Source organism: Psittacula echo (assembly GCF_963264785.1).
Source record: "Psittacula echo genome assembly, chromosome: Z".
Classification (NCBI taxonomy): Eukaryota; Metazoa; Chordata; class Aves; order Psittaciformes; family Psittacidae; genus Psittacula; species Psittacula echo.
In genome coordinates, this window is record NC_137742.1 from 23,891,389 (window position 1) to 23,906,268 (window position 14,880).

The 14,880-nt window shown below is 35.9% G+C and overlaps 1 protein-coding gene across 1 annotated transcript in view; it reads right to left on the reverse strand.

The window, feature by feature from the left end:
- Positions 1-3,773: 3,773 nt before the first annotated feature.
- Positions 3,774-14,880, reverse strand: part of ADAMTS6 (ADAM metallopeptidase with thrombospondin type 1 motif 6) — a gene marked incomplete at its 3' end in the record, with an annotated part of 146,988 nt that continues 135,881 nt past the window's right edge. Inside the window, exons 22-24 of the mRNA XM_080637567.1 lie at positions 11,844-12,020; positions 10,469-10,625; positions 3,774-3,883 (exon numbers count right to left, since the gene is read on the reverse strand). Of these exons, the coding sequence (XP_080493693.1) occupies positions 3,774-3,883; positions 10,469-10,625; positions 11,844-12,020 (444 nt within the window). The remainder of the gene's footprint in view (positions 3,884-10,468; positions 10,626-11,843; positions 12,021-14,880) is intronic.

Sequence of the window (14,880 nt, forward strand, 5' to 3'; positions counted from 1 at the left end):
CCTAAGCACCGTATCTTCTGAAATTACTTTCTTCTTTATACATAAAACCATCATGGCTTCAGATAAACTTCAGATAAAACTTTTAAGAGTTCAGTGCAAGAAGGACATTTTATTTTTATTATTGACTGGCTGTTAATGAAATCATTCCAAGAAGTACAGGATATTTTTGCTGTCATTAATTTCATTCTTGATCTACATTACTGCTTAGGCTAAGATATTATCTAATAATGTACATGACCGTCTTCTTGACTTTTTTCTTTCCTTATTGTTTTTCTTATACATGACAAACATCACTGACACCAAGGACAGTATTCTAGCATAATGTATAGATGTTACTTGAAAAGAAACCCTTACATATATTTTGATGTATCTGATGAAGCGAATGTTAACCATACAGAATTCTAGTAAGTCAGGGAATAAACAATCGTACCATGGGTATCATTCTTAAAAGCTGCAGTTTTATTTTACTAAATTATCTATGTTAAAAACAAATCTGTGCCTGGTGTGGAATTTCACTGCATCATGTGTTACAATATTTTTCTTTTCATTACAAGCAGAAGAATGCATGTAGAACAAGTGTTAACAAACATGACAATAAATTAGAATATAATTTACAAAAGCAAAAATATAATAAAGTAACAGTGTACCACATTAATACTGAGTATAAAATAATAAGCAACTAATCACAATAATACAAAGGTAATTTCAGTCTGTATTATTAAGGATATCTATGTGACATTCACTCCATTACAAAGTTCCTAATGAAATGGACTATTTTTGGGTGAATATACCTTGAGGGGTTAATCTCTAGATTTTTATTTCTGTTTTGATATTCTTTAGCTGATAGTATTGCTCAGTGGAACTACTGGCACCAGATTGATTTCTGCATGTCATATTCTATTTGATTCTAGGCCTGTTATATTTATAGCCTATACAAATAGCCCTTTTGTCACTATTTAGAAATATAACATTATTTATCTTAGATTACACAGATTGCTACAGTGTCGCAGCAGCAGTGAACTGTGCTGTCAAAACCAATTATTTTTCTTTGAATTAGGTTTAATTTTCCGGTCTTAGTCTGAAGCGCTGCTTAGTTTGTAAATCCACATACATTCTGCGTTTTGTTCCCTTTAACAATACAATTCAATGTTGCTCTAGGGAGTTCTTTAAATTCCAACCTCAGTGCTGTTATTTTGCAGAGTAAACATCAGACTCCCTAGTGTTCTAGCACCAGTAAGAGAGCAAAATGTGTCTTTGGAAACACTCCTTACAATTTTAATGTCCTAAGTGAGGTAAAAAAGAAAGGTTTACTTCGAATACCTACAAAACCTTTTTCTTACTAGATGAAAAGACACACTAGCTGATAAACAAAATCATGCCCTGGAGAAAACTAGACCCTGATACAAAGAGGCCTCTTGCCTAGAGAATGCTGTAGAAACCCCTTTCCCTTTCATCATATTTTTGACCTAGCCAGGGCATGCTAGCACCAAGGTGTTTTGTCAAAAGGACATAGCAAGTCAATTCACTTAACAGAGAAGGGCTGCATACTGCCCTTAATCCCTACGTGCAACTCCCAAAGACTGGGGGGTTTTATCTACTGGTGTCAGTTTTAACAGGAATTGTTTACATGGTGATAAGAGCAGCAGAGAAGCATATGTGAATACACACAAGCCAACCGAAAATGAATTCCCCTGGTCACAGGCATACGGAAGTGGAAATACTGCAAGAGGTAGCAGATGACAGGAATTCGATGGTCATGAATACATGGGCTGCACAAAATCCCACAGATAGATTGTCAATATGTTGGGGGGTTTCATAGTATGAGTTCTGTTAACAGTATCTATTGTTCCATGTTAATTCACATTAGGAAACAGTGTGCAAAACATTTTGCTTGTTATTGGTAAAATACACTGGTACGCTTCAAACCCATTGTATTTTGAAATTATTTTTCACTGAAAAGAGATGGGTTTTTTTTTTTGAAAGTGCTATTTGAGCTAGAATTTGTAACACACTGTTCACTTAATTTTAATTGCAGTACAACAAAGGAGGCATAGTTGGACACAAAAGCACATTCATCAAGTACCTGTTGCAAAATGCAAGTGTTCAAGTACAATATATAAAAATAAACAAGTACCTATTTTCCTTATCTCCTTGTTGAATTTGTTACTGAAAAGTGAAGGGCAAAGAGAAGCACAACAATTAACTTTTTTATGGTAGATTCTTGAATGTGACTTGCCTAAGTAGTTTGGTTTCACATTTGAAAATGGAAAGTATTTGGTGAATATTAAAAATATGGTCATGTGAAATAAATGGAGTATGGCAGCAGCATAGTTAAGGCATCTAACTACTAACCTAGAGGCATGACTTTGTTCCAGTCTCATGCTGGAAGCTGCCCCTAGTTTTAAATATGGTCCAGCTTTAAATATGTACCTGCCCATTTAGGTGAAGGTAGCTAGACTTCATTCTATCCCCTTTTTTACAGTGTGCTTTACTCCTGATAGTCCAAGAGGCCTCTTGGCTCAAGCACACTTTTGACTTCTCATTTGAACAGAACCTAGATACCTCCATGAGCCATTTAATTCTTTGGTCGTAATCCTTGCCCACTCAGATGTGGTCTCCTGAACTGCACATTCACATATTCTTTCTCATAAACAAACGCCCTTCTGCTATGATATCAAAGAAGGGAACATCCGGAATCCATTTTAACTGCCAGCTTTGCAAAGGATTGTTGCTGTTACACAGTAGGCTTACCTTTTGCACTGGAATTCCCTAGTTTTGGAGAATCCAAAGTAACATGTAAACCAGATCTAGATGCTCACAAAGTTGTTTCTTCTTTGTGGCTGGTATTGTAAACAGAAGTGAGCTGGAGTCCAAGGCTAAGTTCTACATAACCTGTATGGTAGTAGTGAAGGAACTGGCAATATAGTCTTCACCACTGTTGGGAGTCTGCCTCTTCCATGAGACTAAAATACGCTCCCTTTCAATGGAAATCTCAGCCTCACTTGTACAATCATAAGATGGCTATAAACCTGCAACACAGATTGCATTTCATAGCACACTTGTATTTCATGTACCACTGCAATAACTATTGGACCTCTTAAAACTAAGTCCCTCATGGTTGTTCTATTTAGTGTAGCTTTATACATGGCTCACAGCAGTGTTCAGGAAATACGGATTACTCCAAAGGGAATTAGGTGGAATGAAGGAAAAGTACCTTTTTTTTTTTTTTTTTTTAATTTCTGCTCCTTAAATAACATTTCCAAGCTCATTTTATAATTTAAATTGTGGTGCTGTGTCGTGAGATAAAATAGTTAACATTTTTAAGCTATGACTTAACGGTTTTTTTCTTTACTTCCATTGTAGACCAAGTCATAACAGCTACATTTTAAACAGTTTTAAATACAAATGGATTCAGTGTCATTGCTAAGTCCATAATAAAAATTAATTTAATGGTCCAAGGAGGTAAACAGACTATTTGATTTAGTCAAAGGAACACAAATGTTCCACTGTAAGCTATTCTATATGTGTTGTGTGGATCTTTCCAATTTGGCATGCCCTCCTTATACTGTGTCCAGCACTTTGGATTAATAAATCCCACTTCACAGAAGTTAAAATAATATTGAAATCCTGTCAGCTGGGGCTGACCAGTGGTTACGTTTTCCACAGGGTAATGCATTAGCAAGGACGTCAATCTCATTCCGCTGTGTGGCTCTCTTCGATGGACACTCTTCCGCAATGATACTAACAAGGCACATTCTTGTGCTTTCTGTGGGTCAGTGTCCTTGGCAGGTCTTGCAGCACATCTGTCTGAAGTATGCTCGACTGCAGAACTTGAACTTCAGCACCAGTGGGCAATATGCTACTTTGTTCACATCTTTGCATTCTAATAAATAAGAGCATTGAAGAGAAAAAAATCAGAAATAAAAATCAAAGTACAAAGAAAATTCAACATTTAACACGCTTCTCTATCCATCACCTTGCCCTCTTTCTAACTACTCTTTTTAGTCCAGCCTAGTGCATACAATATATTTTAAAAGTCATAAAAATATTTGTAGGGCTTCTCTCCCAGACATTTAGAAGTGTGCCCACTTTGTCTTGGAAGAGTGTCCTGGGTTCAGCAGTAGCAGTCATTTTTCCTCCCTCTTAGTAGCTGTTGCAGCACTGTGTTTTTGACTTTCAGCCTGGGAACAGGGCTGATAACACCGGTGTTTAGACTGACCAAGGACTTTGTGAGTCTCATGCTCTGCCAGGGTGGAGGAGAAGGTGGGAGGAAGCAGGGACAGGACACCTGACCCAAACTAGCCAAAGAGGTATTCCATACCACAGCACGTCATGCCCAGGATGTAGAACTGAGAGTTCCCGGAAGGGCTGGATCACTGCAGGGTGGGGGTGAGGTACTGGTCGGTGAGCGGTTGTATTCTCTTCCTTGTTATTTCCTTTATCATTATTACTATTAGTGGTAGCAGTAGTGATTTGTGTTATACCTTAGTTATTAAACTGTTCTTATCTCAACCCGTGGGAGTTGCATTCTTTCGATTCTCCTCCCCGTCCCTCCAGAAGCGGAGGGAAGAAAGGTGGGGGGGGAAGTGGACTGCGTGGTTCTGATTTACGGCCTGGGCTTAAACCACGACAAAGAGTTATCATTTATTGGGAAAAATTATCACTTTATACAGCTAGGAAATGTGAGTAATTTTTCTTACAATACTTTGTAGCTTCTTTCTCAGGAGTTATTTTATCCATCCATGAAAGGTTATCCAAAATCTAACACGATTCACACTATTTGGTACCATGACTCTGCATTTGTAAGAATCCTTGAAATAGAATGTGCACTTCAACTAACAGGGATCTAGAAAACAACGGATATTACGAATAAAGGCACCAGCAGAATGAGTTCAGTGACTGCACTGAATGGTGGATCATATTATAGGCTTAGTTCCACAGTTTCTTTTATGCAGGAGGAAAAGCCATTTTTATGCCTGTAGCAGACACGTAAGAGCTCTCTTTCATAGTTTTCCCTATATGCTGGGCTTTGTGTCTCAGCAGCCCTTGTTGGCAGGTATCTCTATTTGGAAGGGAGAACAAGAGCTCTATCACATGGAGGAAGGATTTCTTCTATTCCATCCCCCACAGGTTGCTTCTAAAGTGACTGTGGGGATATGCTACAGGAGCACTCCTAGAATATGCTGTGGTAGAAAAAAAAGTGGGAATAGGGAATGGAATCATTTTGTCCATGCCCAGTTCTTATCCTGATACAGCTGTATGTGAGAGCACACAGGTACATTCAGGTTCTAGATCTCAGATGCTGCTGCTGCAGATTTCCTTTGCATTGGAGTGAATATTGTGATATATGCCTGATAGTGGATTTGTAGTTAAAAGCACTTGCACAGTTCCTTCCAGACTGGTATTAAAATAGGACTTTGGCAAGGAGCTTTGCTTCATGTGTAGGAAGATGGAAGAGATGTATACACAGAAAAAGTAAACCACACAAGACTGAAATACAAAAATTAAGTGATGAGAAGAATGAAATTAGATTAATTTCTCAGAAAATTATTAGTCTCACAAGAATGCTGTAAGTTTTTACTCTTTTAAGGTTGTATTTTAAGGTTGCATCTACTGTGAGGTGTCCCTGCCCATGGCAGAGGAGTTGGCACTTGATGATCTTAAGGTCCTTTCCAACCCTAACCATTCTATGATTCTACAATTCTACAATATGAGACTGTCTTCCTCCTATAATCTTTCTCAAATTACAACAGCTATAAAGAAAAAGTGAATAAAAAGGAGACAAACTAGCAGTACTTTAACTACTATCTTTTTTTTTTTGTATTGATTTGGTTATCTATAAGTGGAGACAAGGCCAGGATGCTGCTGCTACAAGGCCTGACAGAACAAGGTTTTCCACTCTCAGATGTCTGCAAGCCAAATATGAAAGAGACAACAGACACACCAAACAGTTAAGAAAATAAAAATAATAGTGAAACAAAAACACAAGCAGCATGTACGGTCAATGAGCTACTCCTATTTGTCTTCCTTCTACATACAATCACCCAGTACATCTTTGATCAGGAACAGGTAATTATGGACAGTGCATCATGCTGCAAGCACACTGTAGTAGCAAGTTAAGTGCAGATGAGATTTTTTAGTATCCGAACCTAGGAACGCATTAGCAAGGCTGGACTTCAGGGTCTGTACTGAACAGGATCTTTGATAATGGCAGTATGCATGGTTTTACCTCGATAAGTACAGATCATGAAACGAATAAAACTTTCATTAACATGGATATAGTGCTTTCATAGTAATTTTTTATTCCATCTACCCAACGTTTTGTGTACTACTTTTCTAAATTTTTAATTATCAAGTTGAAATAAAGTTGGATACCAAGAGAAAAGACATTGGGGGTAGCTGGTTTAAATAGTCATATTTCTCTATCAGCAACCACACATGGTCACTGTGTCTTAATGAGTTTTACAAACTCTTCCCAAAAGAGGTCAAATACCTTTCAGATATATTTCAGGTCTTTGTGAAGAGTGGGAATATAGGAGAGACAGATGGTGAATTATAAATGAAGTAAGGAATAAGAAGGTTCCCTTGATCCTGAGTAGAAGCAAAAAGTTCCCTCAAACCCCCAAAATAACCCTCATACACATTGCATTCAGTTAAATACAGGTAAAAGGCACTAATTGCATTTTTGCTAAAATTTGGATTTGAAATTACCATATTTCATATTTCTTTACATTATTCTTCCTCTTGACTAAAACTGGTCCCTGTTCAGGCAATGCCATTTGGACAGCAGTGAGACAATATTCTGGAAGTTGCCCACAACTTCTGTTCTAAAAATCAGTTTTGAAACAGATATGGTGGCTGATGAAGTAACCTGGTCTTCACAAGACTGTGGTTGAACGGAAGAGGTTTAGCAGCGCCTTTTTTGTTCCTAGTAACTACTGTTAATAAGTTTCAATAAGCTACATGTATCAAACTTTCCCTTCCCGAACTTTGTGGCTTAGACAATATTATTATATTAGACAATTGTTATTAGACAATATTATGGTATTAATTATCACATTACAGTAATAAAATCACAGAATGCCACTGTGCCTTCAGCTGAAGACACTGCAAAGAAATATCTCACAAAACACAAGGAAAACTAAAAGGACAAAAATAGAATAGTTTTTCAGGTGAAATTTCAGATGGCCTTTAGCAGTCTAGATTCAGCAGACATATATATACTTGAGAGAATAAAATAATTCTGAATACATTTGAAATCATGTGGTACATGCTGCCTGTAGTTCACTTCCAGCAAATACGTTATACTCATCAGACGCAGCCCATCAAAACCCCATTTGCAATATTCTTAATCACCAATGAAGAGTTTAAAGAAAACAAAGACCTAAAGTAGATGTAAAATGTGAGAATATGCATCAGAACTTTCATTTATTATTCTGTATCCCCCAAATTTTGACTCTTATTTTATGTAAAAAACCTGTACTGATCCCCAGAAAGTGCTTCCATACTTCAGCAACATGATCATTGTGCAGAAGTTGTTGAAAGGGTTCTATAGGTTGCTAGCACTGGAGATGGACAAATGAAGGCAATCAGGAGGTTTGCTGGGGTTTGAAATAGGAGAAGAATCCCCTCAGCTAGACTCACTGTTGCTGATGCTGCTTTTGCCCCACAGTAGGGCGCAAAGCACAAGGCAGTGTGAGCAGGCATCATGTGGGCAAAGTCTCCATGTGAGAGCAGGCATCCTCTGCTACACACATGCACTTCCGAAGTGCAGAACACTCTCTCTGAGAAATCTGATTGGTTCACTTAAACCCAAATACTGATACACACTTCACATCCCACTGCACCAGGAAAGAGACAGAAGCAAGTGTACAGGCACAGTATGCCCCTTTCACAAATACATTCACAAGGAAATACCAGAACACAAATATTTCTTTCTCAGAAAGTATTACCTTTCCAAAAATAGTTGTGTTCTTTTAGGATTAGTTAGTTCTTGAAATCTGACAAGCTTTTTTATCATCTATGGTATGCTTAAAAAGACAGCCTCTGTTTAAAAGCCAACACTTTACTAACACATAAGATGCCAGCTCCTCTTGCATCTAATAAGATTTTAAGGCAGAAAATGTGCAATATACACACATTATTCTGCAAATCATCAGCCTGAGCTTCTTGTATTCAGTATTTAATAGCAGCACTGAAATACAAATAAATTAGAGTATATATTTCAGAAATACCTGCAGAAGTATTGACAAAATACCCTGAAGTAAAAATTTTTGTCTAATTTTGGAACAGTATTTCATGGAATGCAGCAAGATTCTTCTGAAAGGATGTAGGTATTTTAAATTGTTAAATGAACTTTGAGATTGCGTTTACTTTTGAGCTGAGTTATTTAATCGCTTACAAATAATTACGGCTTTCCAGTAAATACCTTCTATGTGGGACATAGGCAAAAATGGGATACTAAGTGGCAACATGTTGGGAACTGTTTCTATTGGAAGAGATCGTGCTCTTTTTCTACTCAATTCTTTCTAACCACACTGAGGAGGCGGCACGGCTGTCAGTAAGGAGCTGGCTCAGCCTAACCCACTTGGAGTGCAGGCCAAAGAGCTGCATCCACCTGGAATACTATGAAGTAATTTTCAACATTTTCTATTTGTGGATCTCAAAAATTTTCCAGTGAAGGTACAGGTCCTTGAAAAACACTATTACCAAACGGATTACTTTTCATAACTACTCTGCATGGTTACATCGTAAGGAAGTCCATGGCCACCAAGTGTACATAGATGACACAGAGAAACTCCCTGATTGTATTCATTTATAGGAGATTCGCATATTTTTCTGATAATATTGAAGAATTACTAACGTAATGTGAATATAAAAAGCCAACATGATCATGTCATCTTGAAACTAAGAGGAAACTGGGACTAAATCATGCCCACTTGTTAAGTACTTTATTACCATCCTTACTTTCAGAAAAGTCAACATCTGTGTTTGCAAATAAAATATCATTTAGCTTTTACGCTTTAAAGGGCATAACGTTTGCTAGATTCATAATCTTCACATAAAGATACTTGACAGTGCTAAACATAAAAAATAAGAATTAAAATAACCAATAATAACCAAGGAAAATTCTATTATGAAGATGTTTTTCAAATGACAACATGGGATTATAAGCCTCTACTTAAACTTTCCAAGCCATAAATGATGGTGCTCGTACACTGAATCATTAGTGTACTTCTGGGATGATTTTAGTATGCTCTCATTTTATCACAGACATCTCCATTTGACAGTTTTATGACAACTCTGAATCTCTGGTGTGGACCTGAATGGGTACAGTAGATACTGAAGGAACATCAAATCCAGGTAGCACAAATTAGCCTTTTTTTTTTTTTTTTTTTTAATTTTTTTTATTTATTTAAAATCAGAGTGTTTGTTCACTATAAACAGGTTATTAAACTCCAGTGTAGTTGGGGCACCTGTGTAAAAGATACTCCACTATATACTGTGCAGAGATTTGTTATGTTAAAAGCTGCAGTGTCAGTGACCTTGCAGTCAAGTACTCACAATTTAGAAAATAACTATTCCGAAAAAACTGCTGTGAAATCTTTCTTGGGTTTTGGACATGTGTGTTTGGTAATTTTTGCTTTCTTTTCCGCTTCCACACAAAACCACATGTACCCATCTGGTGAGAAACTATTCTAAATTTTCACAATTAACGAGGAAACATTTTTCTTTTTACTGCCTGCCACTCCAATTCTACTTTGAAGACAGCATTTCCTAATAGGTTGGCTTTGACAATTTATGATATGGAGCATTTCATGAACATTATATTTGTTAATAAACATTATAAGCTTATATTGACATTATCTAATATATCCTCTAGCAAAAATATGATTAAGCTAATAGTCTAATTAATTAATTAATTTAATTAATTAATTTTTTATGTAAAAATATTATTTCAAATGGGCATTATAAATCCAAGAAATTAAAAGTTAATTAGAACAAGCTGATGAATAAATCAAAGTAGATTCACGAAAACAGGCTTGTAGCACTGTGTGGCATGAAGTCTGTGGTCCCAGACTTTCAATGAACTTGTAATCAATTATTTTTGCCACTACATTGTTATGTTAACTACTGATGGAAATGGTAGAAGGTCAGTGGATGAGAATTATATCATGCTGCCCCTATTATAATTTACTTTTCTATTGAACCAATAAAGAGACTGGAAAATAATGACACAAAACAATAGTATTTTGTCTATGACCTAGGCTATTTATTTTTAAGGGTGGTTTTCTAAACAAAGAACCTGTATTTAGGTTTTTATTGACTTTACCTTTGAACTACAATGATTAATTAGAAAATAATTGTAAAAAATTCTTTGACAGTCTCAGAGATGATGTCATGTAGACTTTTACCAATGAATTAATGCAATAATACTGGCCTTATCACTTTAAGATGGCAAACTTACCTTCTGTGTTGGAAATGGGAGCACTGTCACATTTACTTTCACACTGCTGCATGGATGGAGGTCTAAGTGTTTCTGAACACTCGCTGGATGCTTGTCCGGTGTATGAGAGGCACTGTACTGTTCTCATCTGTTGCCCAAGACCACATTGTGCAGAACACTAGAAATAAGGAAGATAGAATGTAAAAAAACCCTGGATCCAATTTTTAAATATAAAACAAGGTAACAGGAAAGCAGTCAGGAACAATACACATGAACAAATTTTAAGGACAACAGGCATCTGGAGATAACTGCTTAATAGAGAAAATAATTTTTATAAAATAGTTTAGCACTTATCTTTCAAAGAAAACAAACCACAATGCAATGCTGGCTCCCTGCACAGTTCAGATTGGGGGTATAAGAATATAATTTACACTATTTCATGTACCATGTCTGAGTGTAAGTTCTTGTTTTTCAAGAGAGAAATAATCACTTTAGAAATAAAAAACTGTATTAATCTCTCAGATTCTAGAGAATTTGAATCTGCTAGAGTACCTTTTTTAAGGAAAAAGGAAACAATCTTTAAAAAAAAAAATCCCCAACGTCACTGTTTCAAAACATTTTTTAATTTCCAGAACTAAACAGTGATTTTAGTTCAACATCAATGTAAGACAAATCTGCATCGGAACAACTTCCATCAAAGAAAAGATTAGGCTGTAATACCACAAATGATTGTCCCCTGGTTAGTTAAGCTAAAGTGGTTTATTTTCATGAGTGGCAAATTACTCTGCAAACTTAAAAACTGAAACATCCGTTGATCTTAACTGATATCCAGAACATAAAGGAAGAAGGAAACTCTGTATATCATATTTAAAACACTGCATAATGGCAGCACTATTCAGCCTGTCCTGTAACAATTTAGCTAGCCCTGCCTGGTAATTCAGTGTATTTTACATAAAATTATACAAATCTCAAAGGGGTTTTGGCATATATATATAAAAATGTTACTAAAATAAGAATTGGCTTTGTAGCTCCATTATGTTTCTCAAGGAATTTAAACGTGTTTTAAAAATACTAAACTGTGTAATGCTGTTGCATCCCAAAATCCCCTTCCAAAAAAACTGTAATAGGACTATTTTTTCCAAAATGCATACAGAAACTCATCCAGTAGAAACTAGACTGCTGTCAGCAAACCCTTTCTAGTGCAGCAGACACTACGATTCAGAATTAAATTTCAACCTCAGACAAATAGGGAAGAAGCTTTTGTTTCAGTCATGGGAACCCTCTCTTACCTATTTCCAGCCACATCTCATTCTTAGAAGGATATCCTTATCTTTATCCATAACTTTCTGAGGTGTAAGAGAATAACAGCAATAAATACCTGTATGAACTATCTCACCTGTCCCCAGTCTCCAGTAACCCAGCGAGGAGGAGGACATCGGCCTAAACTACAGCGTATGCGGACTGGTGGCTTGCTTTCTTCTTGGCATTGTGCGGCTGGAAAAGTTTTTAGAAGATCGCTGCTTTTGCACAGAACAATTCGGTGTTTGAACCCTGGGCCACACTTTGGTGTGCACTGAAAAAGTATTGATGTAAGTAAAAAGTGAAAAAGTATTGATGTAAGTAATGTATTGATGTAAGTAATGAAAACCTCAGTACATTTTTCAGTATTTTACCTACAGTAAAATGTGTCAGAAATGTTATTATGGAATTCAGGAGAATATATTTATGGTCTTATTACCATACAATTATACCAAGATGATAATGATAATTTTTTAAATGCTTAGAAACAAAAACTGATGATTGCTTTATCAAGTTTTTATAAGTTTTAATTTAATAAAAGTAGATTTGCTGCTTATATTTAGGGTATGGTGTTACTATTTACTTTTATATATAACAGCTTTTAGGTTAGGTTTAAGAAAAGCACTTTGCTGAAAAGCAGAATGGTCTGCCACATGTACACTACCGTGAAACAAACCTGAGTGGGCATTTCAGAGATGAGAAGTAGAACTCTCTGTTCTTAGTATGACCTTAGTACAGTCTTTCTCCACCTCACATACAGGCTGCTGAGCTACAATAAACACATTTTTCCCGAATGAACAAGTGGAAGATAAATGCTTTACTGGACTCCATAGAAACCAGACTATTCAGATAGAAATACTGTACCCTTTCTCCTACAATGCAGGCTTTTCTCTTGTTTCCTATTTAAATATAAATTCTGTTTTCACACAGTTCTTCTTTTTCCCCTTTTTATCACTCCTCTGCTCATTTTAACAGCAAGTAGCTAATAAAACAGTAATTTGAAAAGAAATCAGTCCAATGACCTCTACTTTTCCTTCTCTTTCTTTGCATTGGTTTCCCTTCCTTTCTCCTTCCTTTTTGCTACTGACAATTAACTGTTATTTACATTAGCGCAACTGCAGAATGAGGAAGAGACAAGCACTAACAAAATTAAAACTCAAGACCTTCTTCAAATCAGTCCCTCTAAGAGCTGACCAGGAGATTTTGCAAGTACAGTTTTAGAATATCCTATTCGCATATTAACCTTTATCCCACAAGTATATCTGCAGTATTTGGATCAGAATCAGTTTCTGAAAGCATAAACCTTACATACAAATTACACTAAATCTGTCAAGAGTGTAACTCCCTTTCATATGAAAGCAGCTGTAAAGATGAAACATTTTCTGGGAAATAATACTACGTGGAACTGAAGCAATACCTGATCACATACCAAAGGCTTTCTGTATATTCAGGATAGCTCAGCATATAACTAGGGAAAAAAGAAAAGCCCCTAGGGTTCATTTAAAAAAATAAAAAGACTTCAGTAATCCAAACTACTGTTGTATGCCTAATTCAAAATCATCTCTTCCTAGGTTAAAGAAATTTTAAAGCAGTTCCACAGTGCTATGTATCAATATTTCCCATACATACATACATACATACATAAAGGGGTGTGTGTGTATATATATATATGTATATGACCTTCGACACTTGACTTTTCAAACAGGACCTTTGAGAAAAATCTCTCAGTGGGAGCCACCTAAACTAGTTGATACAGAATGAAGTGGTTTAGATTTATGATCTTAAACCGGACTGCAAAGAGATGAGTCCTCCATTTTTGGACTTCATAATTCAGAACTGCAAAATGGGCATATAATCAATGCCTGTTTTAAAAATTTAACCTTTCTTTTCCTAACCTATTCTATCCTTTCCTATCAAGGTACTGCCTACTTATCTACAGTAGATCAGAGTTCAGAATTCTGATACATAATAGCTAGGTTCAATCATCCTCATACTGAAGGCGCTTTAACCCCAAATCCTGTGCATCCTAAGTACCTGCCTACTAGAAAACCAGGAGAAGGAGAGAAGTAAGAGAAGAAAGATCTCTGTCTCTGGCTAAACTTCAAAAAGAGTATTAATGCTAAATGGAGACCAAAAAAGAATGAGAATGAATATGTGAGGTCTTCATCATCATGATCATGCTTGTCAGTTATGATCCAAATTCCATGGAATGTATTTTCTCCCACAAATATTTTACATAAAATGCGTGACTTTTAAGCAGGAACTAGAAGCAAGAGCCCCTTCCTAGCTGAGTGCTTAAAAATCACTTGCACTCAATCTCTTCTTCTCAATGACTGAGCATTCTGTCAAAAACAAACAGAAAAGAGACAAGGCTGAAAGGATTTTGTAAAAAATGTCAAAACCCAATGTATCTATGCTCTTTCATAATCTCTAGATTGCATTAGCAAATAAGCAAAAGTTTGAGCATCAAAATTTGAGTTTAGGTAATTCCATTTTCTAGTCCTGCTTGAAGACACATTCTTTTATCTAAGCTGCCATCAGAGAAAAATAATATTTCTGCTACTAGTTCTGTGGAAGAAAATAGCATTGCTTAAAAAATAAAAACCACCTTTTTTGAGTCACAGTCAAAATTCCATCAAATAAGGTGAACTACACTGGTCCCCAGAAATGAAAGCAATGTAAGGAAATAGTTTGCCTACAATAATACTGAATCACCCAAACCAAAAAGCATCAGTAGAATTTAACAAAAAATCTGTCTCCAAAGCAAATTCAAGACAAAATTCCCAAACAAAACCAGGAAAAGGTGTCTTCCATTACTAAGTGATTCTAGAATTTTTGACTCAGTGGATGTCATGACTAATGGCAATATGAATGCAAAGTAAATATGCTTGTCTGATAATGCTCTTCTCAAGAAATCCTTAGAGCTTTTTTTTCTGGTTTAGTATATTATCTTTATAAGTATAAAAGAAGTAATTTAGAGTGGGCAAAATAATTCAAAGATCAGCTCCTGCTAGGAGTGTGTAATTTTATGGCAAAACTGATTTAACCTGAGCATGACTACATTATACTGTTAGTTTTAATTATTATTTTTAGTTTTAATTACTAGTTTTAGTTTTAATTACTATTTTTAGTTT